Source organism: Choloepus didactylus, chromosome 10, assembly GCF_015220235.1.
Source record: "Choloepus didactylus isolate mChoDid1 chromosome 10, mChoDid1.pri, whole genome shotgun sequence".
Classification (NCBI taxonomy): Eukaryota; Metazoa; Chordata; class Mammalia; order Pilosa; family Megalonychidae; genus Choloepus; species Choloepus didactylus.
Window position 1 is genome coordinate 82,552,737 of NC_051316.1, and position 18,109 is coordinate 82,570,845.

The window sequence follows — 18,109 nt, forward strand, 5'->3', positions numbered from 1 at the left end:
CTCCACATCCTCGTCAACACTTGTTATTTTACATTTTTTCATAATAGCCATTCTAGTGGGTATAATGTGCTATCCCATTGTGGTTCTAATTTTCATTTTTCTCATGACTAATGATGTTGAGCATCTTCAGGTGCTTGCTGGCCATTTGTATATTTTCCTAGGAGAAATGTCTACTCAAATCCTTTTCCCAATTTTTATTTGGGATGGGCACATAAGTTCTCTTTAGGGGGTTTTATGCTATCTCAAAAGACAGACTGACCTGTCTTTTTGTTGTTGAGTTGAAAGAGTTCCTTATGTGGTCTGGATATTAGATCCTTATCAGATATATGATTTGCAAATATTTTCTCCCATTCTCCGGCTTGTCTTCTTATTTACTTCATGGTGTCCTTTGTTGACTAAAAGTTTTTAATTTTGATGAAGTCTAATTTATCTAGGTTTTTTTTTTTTATCTTCATTTTATTCAGATATATTCACATACCACACAGTCATACAAAACATATCGTACTTTCGATTGTTTACAGTACCATTACATAGTTGTACATTCATCACCTAAATCAATCCCTGACACCTTCATTAGCACACACACAAAAATAACGAGAATAATAATTAGAGTGAAAAAGAGCAATTGAAGTAAAAAAGAAAACTGGGTACCTTTCTCTGTTTGTTTCCTTCCCCTATTTTTCTACTCATCCATCCATAAACTAGACAAAGGGGAGTGTGGTCCTTATGGCTTTCCCAATCCCATTGTCACCCCTCATAAGCTACATTTTTATACAACTGTCTTCGAGATTCATGGGTTCTGGGTTGTAGTTTGATAGTTTCAGGTATCCACCACCAGCTAACCCAATTCTTTGGAACCTAAACAGGGTTGTCTAAAGTGTGCATAAGAGTGCCCACCAGAGTGACCTCTCGGCTCCTTTTGGAATCTCTCTGCCACTGAAGCTTATTTCATTTCCTTTCACATCCCCCTTTTGGTCAAGAAGATGTTCTCCGTCCCACGATGCCGGGTCTACGTTCCTCCCCGGGAGTCATATTCCACGTTGCCAGGGAGATTCACTCCCCTGGGTGTCTGATCCCACGTAGAGGGGAGGGCAGTGATTTCACCTTTCAAGTTGGCTTAGCCAGAGAGAGAGGGCCACATCTGAGCAACAAAGAGGCATTCGGGAGGAGGCTCTTACGCAAAACCATAGGGAGGCCTAGCCTCCCCTTTGCAGCAACCGTCTTCCCAAGGGTAAAACCTATGGTAGAGGGCTCAACCCATCAAACCACCAGTCCCCTATGTCTGTGGTCATATTAGCAACCATGGAGGTGGGGTAGGCGAATACCCCTGCATTCTCCACAGGTTCCTCAAGGGGGCACTACATCTTCTTTTTTTCCTTGTTTTTTTTTTTTTTTTTAACTTTCCCTTCTTTTTTAAATCAACTCTATGAAAAAAAAGTTAAAAAGAAAACAAACATACAATAAAAGAACATTTCAAAGAGACCATAACAAGGGAGTAAGAAAAAGACAACTAACCTAAGATAACTGCTTAACTTCCAACATGTTCCTACTTTACCCCAAGAAAGTTACCTAATATAGCAACATTTCTGTGAACTTGCTCCTACTATATCCATCAGAAATTAACAGACCGTACTCATTCCTGGGCATCCCCAGAATGTTAAATAGCTTATCTGTTCTTCTTGGATTATTGTTCCCCCTTCCTTAATTGCTCTCTATTGCTAGTTCCCCTACATTCTACATTATAAACCATTTGTTTTACATTTTTCAAAGTTCACATTAGTGGTAGCATATAATATTTCTCTTTTTGTGCCTGGCTTATTTTGCTCAGCATTATGTCTTCAAGGTTCATCCATGTTGTCATATGTTTCACGAGATCGTTCCTTCTTACTGCCGCGTAGTATTCCATCGTGTGTATATACCACATTTTATTTATCCACTCATCTGTTGAAGGACATTTGGGTTGTTTCCATCTCTTGGCAATTGTGAATAATGCTGCTATGAACATTGGCGTGCAGATATCTGTTCGTGTCACTGCTTTCCGACCTTCCGGGTATATACCGAGAAGTGCAATCGCTGGATCGAATGGTAACTCTATATCTAGTTTTCTAAGGAACTGCCAGACTGACTTCCAGAGTGGCTGAACCATTATACAGTCCCACCAACAATGAATAAGAGTTCCAATTTCTTCACATCCCCTCCAGCATTTGTAGTTTCCTGTTTGTTTAATGGCAGCCATTCTAACCAGTGTTAGATGGTATCTCATTGTGGTCTTAATTTGCATCTCTCTAATAGCTAGTGAAGCTGAACATTTTTTCATGTGTTTCTTGGCCATTTGTATTTCCTCTTCAGAGAACTGTCTTTTCATATCTTTTGCCCATTTTATAATTGAGCTGTCTGTACTATTGTCATTGAGTTGTAGGATTTCTTTATATATGCAAGATGTCAGTCTTTTGTCAGATACATGGTTTCCAAAAATTTTTTCCCATTAAGTTGGCTGCCTCTTTACCTTTTTGAGAAATTCCTTTGAGGTGCAGAAACTTCTAAGCTTGAGGAGTTCCCATTTATCTATTTTCTCTTTTGTTGCTTGTGCTTTGGGTGTAAAGTCTAGGAAGTGGCCGCCTAATACAAGGTCTTGAAGATGTTTTCCTACATTATCTTCTAGGAGTTTTATGGTACTTTCTTTTATATTGAGATCTTTGGTCCATTTTGAGTTAATTTTTGTGTAGGGGGTGAGGTAGGGGTCCTCTTTCATTCTTTTGGATATGGATATCCAACTCTCCCAGCCCCATCTGTTGAAAAGACCATTATGACTCAGTTCAGTGACTTTGGGGGGCCTTATCAAAGATCAGTCGGCCATAGATCTGAGGGTCTATCTCTGAATTCTCAATTCGATTCCATTGATCTATATGTCTATCTTTGTGCCAGTACCATGCTGTATTGACAACTGTGGCTTTATAATAAGCTTCAAAGTCAGGGAGTGTAAGTCCTCCCACTTCGTTTTTCTTTTTTAGAGTGTCTTTAGCAATTCGAGGCATCTTCCCTTTCCAAATAAATTTGATAACTAGCTTTTCCAAGTCTGCAAAGTAGGTTGTTGGAATTTTGATTGGGATTGCATTGAATCTGTAGATGAGTTTGGGTAGAATTGGCATCTTAATGACATTTAGCCTTCCTATCCATGAACATGGAATATTTTTCCATCTTTTAAGGTCGCCTTCTATTTCTTTTAGTAGAGTTATGTAGTTTTCTTTGTACAGGTCTTTTACATCTTTGGTTAAGTTTATTCCTAGGTACTTGATTTTTCTAGTTGCTATTGAAAATGGTATCTTTTTCTTGAGTGTCTCTTCAGTTTGTTCATTTCTAGCATATAGAAACATTACTGACTTATGTGCATTAATCTTGTATCCCGCTACTTTGCTAAATTTGTTTATTAGCTCTAGTAGCTGTATCATCGATTTCTCAGGGTTTTCTAGATATAAGATCATATCATCTGCAAACAATGACAGTTTTACTTCTTCTTTTCCAATTTGGATGCCTTTTATTTCTTTGTCTTGCTGGATTGCCCTGGCTAGCACTTCCAGCACAATGTTGAATAACAGTGGTGACAGCGGGCATCCTTGTCTTGTTCCTGATCTTAGAGGGAAGGCTTTCAGTCTCTCACCATTGAGTACTATGCTGGCTGTGGGTTTTTCATATATGCTCTTTATCATGTTGAGGAAGTTTCCTTCAATTCCTACCTTTTGAAGTGTTTTTATCAAAAAGGGATGTTGGATTTTGTCAAATGCTTTTTCAGCATCTATTGAGATGATCAATTGATTTTTCCCTTTTGACTTGTTAATGTGTTGTAATACATTGATTGATTGTCTTATGTTGAACCATCCTTGCATGCCTGGAATGAACCCCACTTGGTCATGGTGTATGATTTTTTTAATGTGTCTTTGGATTCGATTTGCAAATATTTTGTTGAGGATTTTTGCATCTATATTCATTAGGGAGATTGGCCAGTAGTTTTCCTTTTTTGTAGCATCTTTGCCTGGTTTTGGTATTAGATTGATGTTAGCTTCATAAAATGAGTTAGGTAGTGTTCCATTTTCTTCAATGTTTTGAAAGAGTTTGAGTAAGACTGGTGTCAGTTCTTTCTGGAAAGTTTGGTAGAATTCCCCTGTGAAGCCATCTGGCCCTGGGCATTTATTTGTGGGAAGATTTTTGATGACTGATTGGATCTCTTTGCTTGTGATGGGTTGGTTGAGGTCTTCTATTACTTCTCTGGTCAGTCTAGGTTGTTCATATGTTTCCAGTAAATTGTCCATTTCTTCTACATTATCCAGTTTGTTGCCATACAGTTGTTCATAATATCCTCTTATAATTTTTTTAATTTCTTCAGGATCTGCAGTTATGTCACCTTTTTCATTCATGATTTTGTTTATATGGGTCTTCTCTCTTTTTGATTTTGTCAGTCTAGCTAAGGGCTTGTCAATCTTGTTGATCTTCTCAAAGAACCAACTTTTGGTGATATTTATCCTCTCTATTGTTTTTTTGTTCTCTATATCATTTATTTCTGCTTTAATCCTTGTTATTTCTTTTCTTCTACTTGGTTTAGGATTGGTTTGCTGTTCATTTTCTAGCTTCTTCAGTTGATCCATTAGTTCTTTGATTTTGGCTCTTTCTTCCTTTTTAATATATGCGTTTAGTGCTATAAATTTCCCCCTCAGCACTGCTTTTGCTGCATCCCATAGGTTTTGGTATGTTGTGTTCTCATTTTCATTCGTCTCTATATATTTAGCAATATCTCTTGCTATTTCTTCTTTAACCCACTGATTGTTTAGGAGTGTGTTGTTTAACCTCCAGGTATTTGTGAATTTTCTAAGTCTCTGATGGTTATTGACTTCTAATTGTATTCCATTGTGGTCAGAGAATGTGCTTTGAATAATTTCAATCTTTTTAAATTTATTGAGGCTTGTTTTATGTCCCAGCATATGATCTATTCTGGAGAAAGTTCCATGAGCACTAGAAAAGTATGTGTATCCTGGTGATTTGGGATGTAATGTCCTGTATATGTCTGTTAAATCTAATTCATTTATCGGATTGTTTAGGTTTTCAATTTCCTTATTGGTCTTCTGTCTGGTTGATCTATCTATAGGAGAGAGTGATGTGTTGAAGTCTCCCACAATTATTGTGGGAACAACAATTGCTTCCTTTAGTTTTGCCAGTGTTTCTCTCATGTATTTTGTGGCACCTTGATTGGGTGCATAGACATTTACGATTGTTATTTCTTCTTGCTGAATTGCCCCTTTTATTAGTATGTAGTGGCCTTCTTTGTCTCTCAAAACATCCCTGCATTTGAAGTCTATTTTATCTGAGATTAATATTGCTACACCTGCTTTCTTTTGGCTGTAGCTTGCATGAAATATTTTTTTCCATCCTTTCACTTTCAGTTTCTTTGTGTCCCTGTGTCTAAGATGAGTCTCTTGTATGCAACATCTTGATGGTTCATTTTTTTTGATCCATTCTGCGAATCTATATCTTTTAATTGGGGAGTTTAATCCATTTACATTCAACGTTATAACCGTGAAGGCATTTCTTGAATCAGCCATCTTATCCTTTGGTTTATGTTTGTCATATTTTTCCCCTCTGTCTATTAATATCCTTTATTGTACCCATACCGAATCTCTTTAGTACTGAACCTTTCTCCAAGTCTCTCTGTCCTTTCTTTGTTTCTCTGTCTGTAGGGCTCCCTTTAGTATCTCCAGTAGGGCAGGTCTCTTGTTAGCAAATTCTCTCAGCATTTGTTTGTCTGTGAAAAATTTAAGCACTCCCTCAAATTTGAAGGAGAGCTTTGCTGGATAAAGTATTCTTGGCTGGAAATTTTTCTCACTCAGAATTTTAAATATATCGTGCCACTGCCTTCTTGCCTCCATGGTGGCTGCTGAGTAGTCACTACTCAGTCTTATGCTGTTTCCTTTGTATGTGGTGAATTGCTTTTCTCTTGCTGCTTTCAGAACTTGCTCCTTCTCTTCTGTGTTTGACAGTGTGATCAGTATATGTCTCGGAGTGGGTTTATTTGGATTTATTCTATTTGGAGTTCGCTGAGCATTTATGATTTGTGTATTTATGTTGTTTAGAAGATTTAGGAAGTTTCCCCAACAATTTCTTTGAATACTCTTCCTAGACCTTTACCCTTTTCTTCCCCTTCTGGGACACCAATGAGACTTATATTTGGACGTTTCATATTATCTATCATATCCCTGAGGTCCATTTCGAGTTTTTCAATTTTTTTCCCCATTCTTTCTTTTATGCTTTCATTTTCCATTCTGTCATCTTCCAGGTCACTGATTCGTTGTTCAACTTCCTCTAGTCTTGTACTATGAGTGTCTAGAATCTTTTTAATTTGGTCAACAGTTTCTTTAATTTCCATAAGATCATCCATTTTTTTATTTAGTCTTGCTATGTCTTCTTTATGCTCTTCTAGGGTCTTCTTGATTTCCTTTGTATCCCATACTATGGTCTCATTGTTCATCTTTAGTTCTTTGAGTAGCTGCTCTAGGTGCTGTGTCTCTTCTGGTCTTTTGATTTGGGTGCTTGGGCTTGGGTTATCCATATTGTCTGGTTTTTTCATATGCTTTATAATTTTCTGTTGTTTTTGGCCTCGTGGCATTTGCTGAACTTGATAGGGTTCTTTTAGGATGTAGACCAATTGAAGTCCTTATCTCTAATTTATCAGATCTACAGCTTCGTGGAGTACACTTTCTCTAACTAACCAGCAGGTGGCGTCCACGAGCCACCTGTTCTCCACAAGCCAGTTCTCCCCTGCTTAGCCTTTTTGGTGAGTGGGGGAGTGAGTCTTGTGGGGTCCAATTGGTGTACCAAGCTTGCGTGTGTAGTTGGTGTTGCCCGCCCTGTATATCGGGCGTGTTTCTGGGCAGTCAGGGAGGGGGGGTGGCTCTAACAATCAAATCTCCCTGGTGATCCTAGAGTTTTAAAGCTGCTGCAATAGTCTAATCCTTCAGTTCAGTCCTGCCACAGTTTGTCTCTGCCACTGACCCACAAGTCCTTGGTATTGGCGTATGGCTCCTGAGACTTGCAAGTGGGCCCCTCTTCCAGGCCGTGCACCCCGGGTTCTCTGTTGAGGGATGACTGTGCTATGTCACAGGTGAGTGCCGTCCCCCCAGGGCGGTTCTGGGCTGCTGGGCTGTGTAGGGAGGTTCCCAGTCTGCTGAAATGATGGCTGAATGGGGCTTTGTTAATTCACACTGCTCCACCTTCCCAACTCTGGGACAATCAGCTGAGGTTGCAGGGAAGGCTAATGTCCACGCCCAGTTTTGTGGTGTGTGCCTGTTATTTGAAGCCCTTCCGTCACACTGGGTTGTCTGGGGCAGCTCTGGGCTATGGGGCTGGCGATGGGCAGGAGTGTTTCCTGTCCACCAGGATGATGGCTGTGAGCGGACATCCCCCTTTTCTTGGGAAGTTGTGGTGTTTAGTGAATTTTCTCAGCCACTGGATTATTGCCTTTTGTCTCAGAGCTCTCTTAGTTCTGCTCTTGACTTGACCTGCCCAAATTGCAAGTCTTTGAAGCTTTCTGTATTGGGCTTCTTAGTGTAATTGTTTTAGAAAAAGAAAAAAGGATTAAAAAAAAAAAAAAAAAGGGCCCTCCTCAGAGATCTAATGGGTTATTGAAATGCTAAGAGGCAAAGCAACCAGGGCCATTAAGGAAAGGTCCACAGGGCAGAGAGATCGGCTTTTCTTCGGGATTTGCATATGCGCCTCAGGGCCTGAGCTCTGCCCTTCCCCTTTCTATGTTCATCAGAACTCCAAAAATCCTCCGCTTTTATTTTGGAGTTTTTCGTGTTGTTTTTTTTCTATGCCTGTCTCCTCTCTGCTGGGCTGGCTGCTCTCAGATTCTCTGGTGTCTGGTCTCAGTCTATCTATGGTTGGAGTTTGGATCAGTAGAATGAGTTTCCGATAAGGGCTGCCACTGCAGTTCTCCCTTCTCCTTCCCGGAGCTGACAGCCCCTCCTCCCACGGGACTGAGCCTGGCAGGGAGGGGTGCGGGTCCCCTGGCCGCAAAAACTTACAGATTTCGCTGATCTCAGCAGTTCCACGTTTTCATGAGTGTTGTATGAAGTATGCCCAAAGTCAGATTGCTCTGTGGTGTCCAGTCCACGCAGTTCCTGGCTTTCTACGTACTTTACTGGAGGAGTAACTAAAACATACAGTTCACCAGTCCACCATCTTGACCCGCCTCCTCTTGGTTTTCTTTTGTTGCTTGTGGTTTTGGTGGGTTAACCCACTTTTACAAGTTTATCTGTAGGAAGGATTCCTTAAAATGGAATTACCACTTAAAATTTTGATAGATACATATGTACTCCAAAAGTTTGTACTCCCATCCACTGAGTGTGCCTTTTTCTCCACAACTTGACCCATACCAGATATTACTCAGTCTTTTTATTTTTAAAATCAATCTGTGAAAATATCGTATTTTGATATGTATTTTTACCATCACCTAATTTGTATACATTATTACATTTGTATCTCTTCAGACTGTAGTTACTCAAATATTTGTTGAGTGAAAGTTCATTTCTTTTGCCTGTTGTTTTCCTTTCTTTTTAATTCGCTACAGTAGATGCTACATTTATGTGTGACAAGCGGTGTAACAAGAAACGATTGTGTGGACGGCATAAATGTAACGAGATATGCTGTGTGGTAAGTGGATCTGTTACTAGGCACAGTCATATTGTGCCATTCATCCAGAGCTGGACTTCTGGAAGCCATAGCCATCTGGAGTGCAGCCCAAGTTTAGAAATCTTTGGAAGAGGCTCCTGAGCAGCAGAGAGCTATCATAGTTCTCCCCATTCCTTGTATTTCTCAGTGATTTAGCAAAGTTTGGTTTATGAAGTTCATTTATTTATTTATTTATTTTTACTTTTAATCTCTTATTACAAAAAATTTCAAACATATACTAAAGCAGAGAGAATGGTAAAATGAGTCCCCATATACCCAACACTCAACTTCAGTAGTGATCAACTCATGACTAATCTTATTTCATCCATATCCCTACTACTGATTCTTCTGAAACTAATCTGAGGCTTCATTTCATCCATAAATGTGGAGGGCTTATTATTAATGTTGTTGTTTATGGAAAATATAAATGGAGACCATTTTATAAACAAATGTAGATCCCTCTTCCCAGGATAAGGAGCACAAGTGTCCTTTGATTTGCGGGAGGAAACTCCGCTGCGGCCTTCATAGGTGCGAGGAGCCCTGTCATCGTGGGAACTGCCAGACATGTTGGCAAGCCAGTGAGTGGCTTCACTGTGTACTTTATTATAAGAGTTTTCTAGAAATTGAGGCATAATGTATTTTGAGAGATTCGTTTGCATAGCTTGGTATGGATTACTGAAGTAAGCTTAACATTTCAGACATGTTGAGATTTGAAAAAAATAAAAATACCTCATGCTTAGATCATTCATTAAAGGTTCATTAATGGATTCCTCTTCTGCCACATGCCTCTTAAATATTATCAACCCAGGTTTTGTCTTCAGCAATCATCTTTCTCTATATTCTTCCATTAATGCAGCAGTTCTCAAACTTTTTGGTTTTGGGATTCATTTGCATTCTTAAAAAATTAGTGAGGACCCCCAAAGATCTCTTTTTATATGAGTTATGTTTATATGTATTTGCCATGTTAGAAATTAAAACTGAGAAGTTTAAAAAATATTTATTAGTTAATTTTTAACTAGCAGTAATATACCCATTGTGTATTAACATAAATAACATGGTTTTTTGAAAAATAAGTATATTTTCCAAAAAAAAAAAAAGTAGTGAGAGAATAGGATGCCTCATTTAATAGAAATCAGCTGGATTCTCATATTTGTTTCTGCATTCATTCTGTTGCAATATAGTTAAGTTATATGAAAAAAATCCAGCCCCACATAGCTGGATAGAAAAGGGAGGTGTATTTTAAAAACCTTTCCAAATCATTATGAATATTCTTCTTTATTATTGCACCCAAACTCAACCTGATTTGAGAAGGGAGTTGAGTCACTGTTTTGGTTTTGGTCTCTTATATTAAAATTCACTGGTCTTTCTTGCACTTCAAATGGATCTGTTACCCATGAATGATTTTATAACATCATTCATTGGTTATTTGTAAGATAATTATTCACTTGGCTATGCAAATTTTTCAAATATTAACACATCTCATATTATAATATTTAAAACTTACATTCATTAATATAACCACCAATCTTATCAGGAAAGTCTTCAAATATTGGAAAGTTGTCAAGTTCATAGTGGTGGATGTAGATTTTCCAAAATTCTGTTTTCACTTGAAAGATTGAATTTTATCCTTGACAACAGTCAGTTTCTTGAAGTGACAGACTCACTTTGTTAATTTTTGAGAAAATGTCTATGAAATACCCAAGTTGAATAACCATAGATTGTCTATCATTCTTTCAAGTAAAAATGGTGTTTTATGAAAAGAGAGGTTCAGTTCACAACTCAGAGAGTCATGCAAGTGCATTTCTTTAAAACAGCCATACTAATTTAGTGTGTAGCAGAAATGCTGTATGCTTATTTCCCATTTCATCATAGAAAATATGAAAAAGCTGTGGATTCAAGTGTCGAGATATATATATGTATATGTATACTTTTTTTTTTACTGCTTCATAAGAACTTTCTGAAGTAAAACTGGCATTTTAAAATTACTATAAGTGGATGATGGTGAAAAATACAGTGATTATAGTTTGTTGCTACTGCTTTAACTTGTGCTAAGTCACCATCAGTGCAAATGTCAACATAATGAAAAAGGCAAATGACTTCTTAGTATTATTATGAAAATAACTTTGACCTTTTGTCTCTCCTGGAAGGACCTCAGTGGCCCCTAGGTGTCAGTGTAGCACGCTTGGAGAACTGTTGCATTAAAGGATTGGCCTAGATCAGGGCTTCCCAAAATGTCTCCTCTAGAATGCTAGGCCTACATCATCATTACAGAAAGGTATTGAGGTCAGTGCTTTATTATAAATCACACACATGGAGTTCCATAATAACCACTTACGTAGCACCTTACCTTTTTCCTAGCTTTTTCCCATATATTAGCTTATACAATAAGCTTGTTGAATGGATAGGATAAAGTTTGGTATCCCCACTTGACAGAAAAAAAGAAGGCTCAGAGAGATTAAATTCTCTCTTCCTGGTTGCAAAGCAGATAAGTAGGATCCAGGACCAAAAGCCTAAATCTCCTGACAGTGTATACAGAGCTTTTCCATGGCCTTGTAAAACTAAAAATGGGCTTGCTGAGGAGTACTGACTGGAGAAGAGCGGTGGGTGTTGGAATTCTGGGGGGCCCTGGGCTTCCAGCGGTGGTACCATAGTTGGGAACCACAGCCAATCAAAGGCCTGGCTGCTTCCAAGACCCAGAGTGGGAGAATTGGATTCCTTTGGGGTCTAAGGAGAGCTCCTGACAAAGTGGCCGCTTGTTTGAGCTCCTTTTTGTTTTGGCTTGTGGACTACCTCTAATCAACTCAGATGTAGCTCTGTGCTTCATTTCAGCTTCATATTTCTAGCATGTTAGATATTGATTATACCTGTAAGAGTTTGTTTGAATGACTTCAGTGGCTCTCTAAGGTTTATATTCAAATGTATGTTTTGTATGTTTATGGCTTTCATGGTGTCTACCCATTTTCTTGACCAAAGGAGTTTAAAAAAAAAAACAAGCTGTGTGTTTTAGTGGAACTGTCCCTGTTCTCTAAAAAAGAGATGGTCTATAGATCTGTTGTTTATAAATACAGGTAAAAATGTGTTTGGTTTGTTACTCATGGACCTAGAGAGTTTGTTGCAAATGAAAATGGAATGCTTCATATCTGTCTACTCCTTTGTCACTAGCTCAAGTTTAATAAAGTAAAAACCTTTTTTAAAAGCAACCCCCCCCTCCAAATTATCCTCTAGAAATACAAGCAAAATATGTGTGCGTGTAGAAATAAAATAGGCACATCATATCCCAAACTCATGAAGGATTGTTTTGTTTCACCTGCTGCTCCACCAGGCTTTGATGAATTAACCTGTCACTGTGGTGCATCAGTGATCTATCCTCCAGTTCCCTGTGGAACAAAGCCCCCTGAGTGTACCCAAACCTGTGCCAGAGTCCATGAATGTGACCATCCAGGTGAGTCCCATCTCCTTGACTCGACTCCCACAGCCTCCTCCCACCATGTCATTAGTATGTGGCTGTGGGACCATCTGCCGTGCTCTGAGGTCATCCTGCAATAGCTGCCCCTTGCTCCCTGTGCGCAGGGGCACGCTGTGAAGGAGGGCCTGTGATCTGGGCCACACCCAGAAATCACCTCTCTCTACCCTTCATTGCTTTATGCGATGGGTCTCAAATAGATCCAAAAGGTCAGGCACAGCCCTGGCTGTTCTTGTCTCTCAAGTGCTTTTCTTCTTTCTTTGTGGCCTCTGTTTTTGGTGCATGTTTCAGAGTTGAGCATCTTTTTACAAAATTAAAAGTAACTTGATTTTTAGTTGTCATTTCAGAAACAATATATTTGTTATGAAAAAAAAGAAAAGAGAGATAAAGACAAAAGATTAAAGTTAAATCATCCCTTATCCCACCTTCTAGGAAATTAGCCGTGTTCCCACCCTAGCATGTATTTTTTTCAAATATTTATATATTTGAACTAATTTTAGCTAGGTTTTTTTTCTCTTACTATTGTATTTTTTATCTCTCTTTGTCAGTGAATATTCTCTAAAATAATAGTTATTTAATGGCAGCAGAGTGTCCTGTTATATGGATGAGCCATAATTTATTCAGTCTCTTGTTGCTGGACATTTTATATCAAGGTACCAGATTTAATACCTCCAGTAAGTCTGGCCATATGATTCAGACTTATCAATAGGTGACCAGCTCTTAATTTTTAAAGTTAATAGGGTAAAACAGACTTAAGCAAATTCCTCATGAAGTATAAAGCCCCAGCAAGCTCATCTGGTCTTTTTCTTTCCTGGGACCCTTAGGGTGACCCTCCCAGCTTAGTTTGCAGGCCCCCGCTGTGGGGTTCACAGCATCATGAAGCCAGTACCTCCTTTACACTCACTTGCACACGTTACAAATGAAGTCCAAATCCTGCTGGTTAATGTCTGGGGAAGAACTTTTCAACCATTTGTGAATTGTTTCATTTTAGCCTGCTTTTGTGTAGCATTCAGTTAAATTTTGTTGACTGTTTGCTATATCTGGTGTCAGGGACAGAAGGAAGTTCAGAGGAATTAAAAAGTTAAGTAATATGATATACCACCTATGCTGGTTTGAATGTATTATGTCCCCCAGAAAAAGCCATATTCTTTGATGCAATCTTGTGGGGCAGACATATTAGTGAGGATTAAGTTGGAACGTTTGGATTAGGTTGTTTGCATGGAAATGTACCCCTCCCAACTGTAGATGATAACTCTGAGATAGTTTCATGGAGGTGTGGCCCCCAATGCTCCCCACCCCACTGTAGGTGATAACTCTGAGATATTTTCATGGAGATATGGCCCCAATGCGCCCCACCCAACTGTAGGTGATAATTCTGATGAGATATTTCCATGGAGGCATGGCCCCACCCATTCAGGGTGGGCCTTGATCAGTGGAGCCATATAAATGAACTGACAAACAGAAGGAAATCATGCAGCTGTGAGGGACGTTTTGAAGAGCTTGCTACACCCAAGAGCTTTGAAGAGCTTGCTACACCCAAGCTTGCTACACCCAAGCTTGCTACATGTTGAAGAAAGCACAGGAGCTGCAGATGAGAGACAGTTTGAAGACGGCTGTTGAAAGCAGACTCTTGCTCTGGAGAAGCTAAGAGAGGACAAATGCCCCAAGAGCAACTGAGAGTGACATTTTGAAGAGGAGCTGTGGCCAGGAGAAGAACGTACTGGGAGAAAGCCATTTTGAAACCAGAACTTGGAGCAGACACCGGCCATGTGCCTTCCCAGCTAACAGAGGTTTTCCAGACACCATTGGCCATCCTTCAGTGAAGGTACTGGATTATTGATGCCTTACCTTGGACACTTTATGGCCTTTAAGACTGTAACTGTGTAACCAAATAAACCCCCTTTTATAAAAGCCAATCCGTCTCTGGTGTTTTGCATGCCAGGGGCATTAGCAAACTAGAACACCACCATTACATGAAGATGGGCCAGATAACATGGCAGCAAGCCATCTGTGTAAGAACTGAGACTTCAGGGAGTGCAAGAGAGCTCTGAGTGGAAAATGATCAGCCAAGGAGATGAGTTTTGATGAGCTGCCCCTTATATGCAGTAATAAAATTGAAAGGAGTAAGTGACAGCATTTTAGATGGAATAAATAACAAAGATATCTGAGCAAAAGTGAGTAGTTGCTGTGTAGGATGAGCCAAAAGAATGCCTTAGTAGAATGGACTGACCATGTGGCTGTGCTGCAAGAGGTGAGGTAGAAAAGGTGACTCCCTCTCTGTTTCTGTTCTGCATGTTTGTCCCTCCTCATTTGGATTTCTTTCTCTCACCCATACTCATCCTTCAACACTTTTATATAAAGCCATCTGTTTTTTACATTTCTGTGACCATTTTTAAAAAGTACTCCTATCTCCTGATTTGAAAAGCTCCTCCATGTCATATATCATTTATAACAAGTATAGAAGTTTATGTTGCTTTATTTAGAAATTATTCATAAATTTACCCTTCTTTTTCTGCAGTATATCATTCTTGTCACAGTGAGGAGAAGTGCCCTCCTTGTACTTTCCTAACTCAGAAATGGTGCATGGGCAGACATGAGGTAAGTTTTCTCTCTCAAGTGTTCACTGTAACTGTTAGTTCCAGTGAGAGATTTATGACTGAAGAGTTGCTAGTCCAATTGTTTCTCAAAATAAATATACTTCAAGAAGTAGAGTCTTATGCTACTGCCAGTTTTTTTTTTTTTTTTTGGATTTTTTTTTTAAGGTATAATTTGCATACAGTAAAATTTACCCTTTTTGAGGGTACAGATCTGTGAACTTTGGCAAAGGCATGCATACAGTTATGTAACCACCACCACAATCAAGATGAGGAACAATTCACTCACCCCCAGACATTTCTTCTTGGCCCTTTCTAGTCATTCTCTCCCCTCACCTCTGGCCCCTGGCAGTCACAGATCCGCTGTCTGTCCCTATAGTTTTGCCTTTTACAGAATGTCATATAAATAGAAACATACAGTAGGTAACATTTTGAGCCTGTTCTGCTATCATTTTTTTTAATTAAATTCAGTTTTATTTAGATATTTTCATAGACCATACAGTCATCCATGGTGTACAATCAACTGTTCACAGCACCATCACATAGCTATGCATTCATCACCCCAGTCCATTTCTGGATCATTTTCCTTACACCAGAAAGAATCAGAATAAGAATAAAAAATAAAAGTAAAAAAGAACACCCAAATCATCCCCTCCATCCCACCCTATTTTTCATTTAGTTTTTGTCCCTAATCCTCTACTCGTCCATCCGTATACTGGACAAAGGGAGAGTGATCCGCAAGGTTTTCACAGTCACACCTTATAAGTGACATTGTCATACACTCGTCTTCAAAAGTCAAGGCTACTGGGTTGGAGTTTGATAGTTTCTTCAGGTATTTACTTCTAGGTATTCCAATACATTAAAACCTAAAGAGGGTTATCTATATAGTGCGTAAGAATGTCCACCAGAGTGACCTCTCGACTCCATTTGAAATCTCTCAGCCACCGAAGCTTCACTTCGTTTCATCTCGCATCCCCCTTTTAGTCAAGAAGGTGTTCTCAATTCCACAATGCTGGGTTCAGTCTCATCCCCGGGAGTCATATCCTGCATTGCCAGGGAGATTTACAACCCTGGGAGTCAGGTCCCACATAGCGGGGAGGGCAGTGAGTTCACCTGCCAAGGTGTCTGCCATCATTTTTAATCTGGTTACAACCAAATGAAATTCATCTAGGGCCTGTGAGAACATGGGCCTTGTTCACAGACAACTTCTAGGTTAACCAGCATAGGGAAAGGATGCTAGCCTGGGGAAAGGTGTTACAGTGAGAGCATCCAAAAGTGGGGATCTGCTCTCTACCAGCTGCCACTGTTCCCTCCCTCTGCCCTCAGCAGCTCCCCATCCTGACTGCTGGGCCAAAACACCTTCCTCCAGGCTCACTCATCCCTCCCCTTTGCCAGTACCCCTAAAGACTTAGTGTTCTCACTCTTGACCTCTGAGCCCTATTTGACACTATTAACTATAGACCATTTAAAATATTTAATTTTTTTATTTTTTTAAATGCATGTTCATTGTAGACAATTGAGAAAATACAATTCTGCTACCCAGAAAGAAATGCTCTTGCCATTCTGGTGTATATAGACTACCAGGCATGTGTGATATATACATAATTGCCTCTGATTAAGATTATACTGTTTTGTAATGTGTTCTTTTCACTTTGTAGCATATTGGCCAACATTTCTCAAAACTCTCTTGATATTGATGACGGCATGTTTAAATGTTCTCATCTTATCTTGATCCATATATTTTTCTTCACTTATTTCCTGTGGGTGGTTCTCAAGTCATAGTTCTTGGTATTTGTTCTTCCTTTATTAATCTAACTTTCTCTGAGAGTTTATCCATTCTGAGACATCTATGTGTCATCTTTGTGCTGATGTCTTATTCAGACTTCATTCAAGAAATATTTATTGAGTACCTACTTTGTGCTGGGTTCTGGTGATTCAGAAGTGAACCAGATAGACATGGCCCCTGCCCTTGTGGAGCCCTCATGCTAGGGTGGGAGGCAGACCTGCAAACAATTATCATCATGGTAATGTGGGAAGTACAGAGTACTGTGAGGGACGCAGGAGGGGGTGGTGCTAACACAGGGAAGGCATTCTGGAGGAAGTAACATCCTAAAAGATAATGAGAAGATAGGCAAGTGACAGAGCACATGCAAACATGACCCCCAGCACTGCAGTACTAGAGTAGGTAAATGTTTCATGATTCTGAAGCAATTAAAAGCATGTCCTAGATTTTGGAGGCTTCTTCAAGGATAAAAGTTATGTATCACTGGAGTAGAAGTTATTCCTCATTTTGAGGATCTGTGAAAGAATGTGAATAACTATATAAGCCTAACCTTTGGTCCCACAAGAGTAAAATTCAGGCATCTTTTTTTCTGGAGTGGGGAATCATCTGAGGAAGCCTAGAAGGGGATTCCCTAGAATTGGAGGCAATTTGTCAAGAAAAAAGAGATAGATCTCAATGGTGGGTTCCATGACCTGTTGCCTCTTATTATTTCAAATCATTGTGGATGGTTGACAGGGCTGCCTGAACAACAAGCTATGGAGACCCTGAGTTGGGAGATGTGAGGACAGCTGAGTATTTAATTACATAAAACAGTCCTGCTGGCAGTCTCAGAACCCTGGGCCCAGGGTGCCTCCTCTGCATATCTGTTGACTCAGTGCCTTAGCAGGATAGAAAGGAGGGAAAAGATCATCTGATCTTTTCAGTGGTCATAGCATTTTTATCTGCCTGTGTGTGCATATTGCCCACATGGGGAAGTTTAATGTCCCAAGTCACACTTGGCTGCTGCCACAAATCCTTCTTGGACCATAACAAGCATTATGAAATGAAGGTCAGGTTTATGGTTTTTGTTCAGACTACATTTTTAAATTTTTAAACTTTGTAGGTTACTTTTTTTTTCTCCAGATAAAAAGAGCTTTCTTCTTTTTTCTGATTATAAAAAAGTACATTCTCTTTGTAAAACATTTTTCATGTTTCAAAATGTTTAAAGAAGAAGGTAAAACTCACTCCAGATCCCACACAGAAATGAGAATCTGGCTACTTCTGTCTTTCCCAGTTACGAAGCAACATCCCCTGTCACCTGGTTGATATCTCTTGTGGATTACCCTGCTGTGCAGTGCTACCATGTGGGATGCACAAGTGCCAGAGACTCTGCCACAAAGGAGAGTGCCTTAGAGATGAGGCCTGCAAGCAGCCCTGTACCACCCCCAGAGCTGACTGTGGCCACCCATGTATGGCTCCCTGCCACCTCAGTTCACCCTGTCCTGTGACTGCTTGTAAAGCCAAGGTGAGAACTCATGGCACCAGGTGGGGCATTGCCTGTGGTTCTAGGGCTGA

At 39.6% G+C, this 18,109-nt stretch overlaps 1 protein-coding gene across 5 annotated transcripts in view; it reads left to right on the forward strand.

The window, feature by feature from the left end:
• Positions 1 to 18,109, forward strand: part of NFX1 (nuclear transcription factor, X-box binding 1) — a 102,415-nt gene that overhangs the window by 56,613 nt on the left and 27,693 nt on the right. For 2 of the 5 annotated variants that reach the window (XM_037796845.1, XM_037796849.1), the window contains 5 exons: positions 8,615 to 8,697; positions 9,185 to 9,293; positions 12,038 to 12,157; positions 14,697 to 14,776; positions 17,829 to 18,059. In XM_037796845.1, the coding sequence (XP_037652773.1) occupies positions 8,615 to 8,697; positions 9,185 to 9,293; positions 12,038 to 12,157; positions 14,697 to 14,776; positions 17,829 to 18,059 (623 nt within the window). Of the gene's footprint in view, positions 1 to 8,614; positions 8,698 to 9,170; positions 9,294 to 12,037; positions 12,158 to 14,696; positions 14,777 to 17,828; positions 18,060 to 18,109 lie in introns of all 5 variants that reach the window. The other 3 variants (XM_037796846.1, XM_037796850.1, XM_037796848.1) reach the window with 3 other exon arrangements.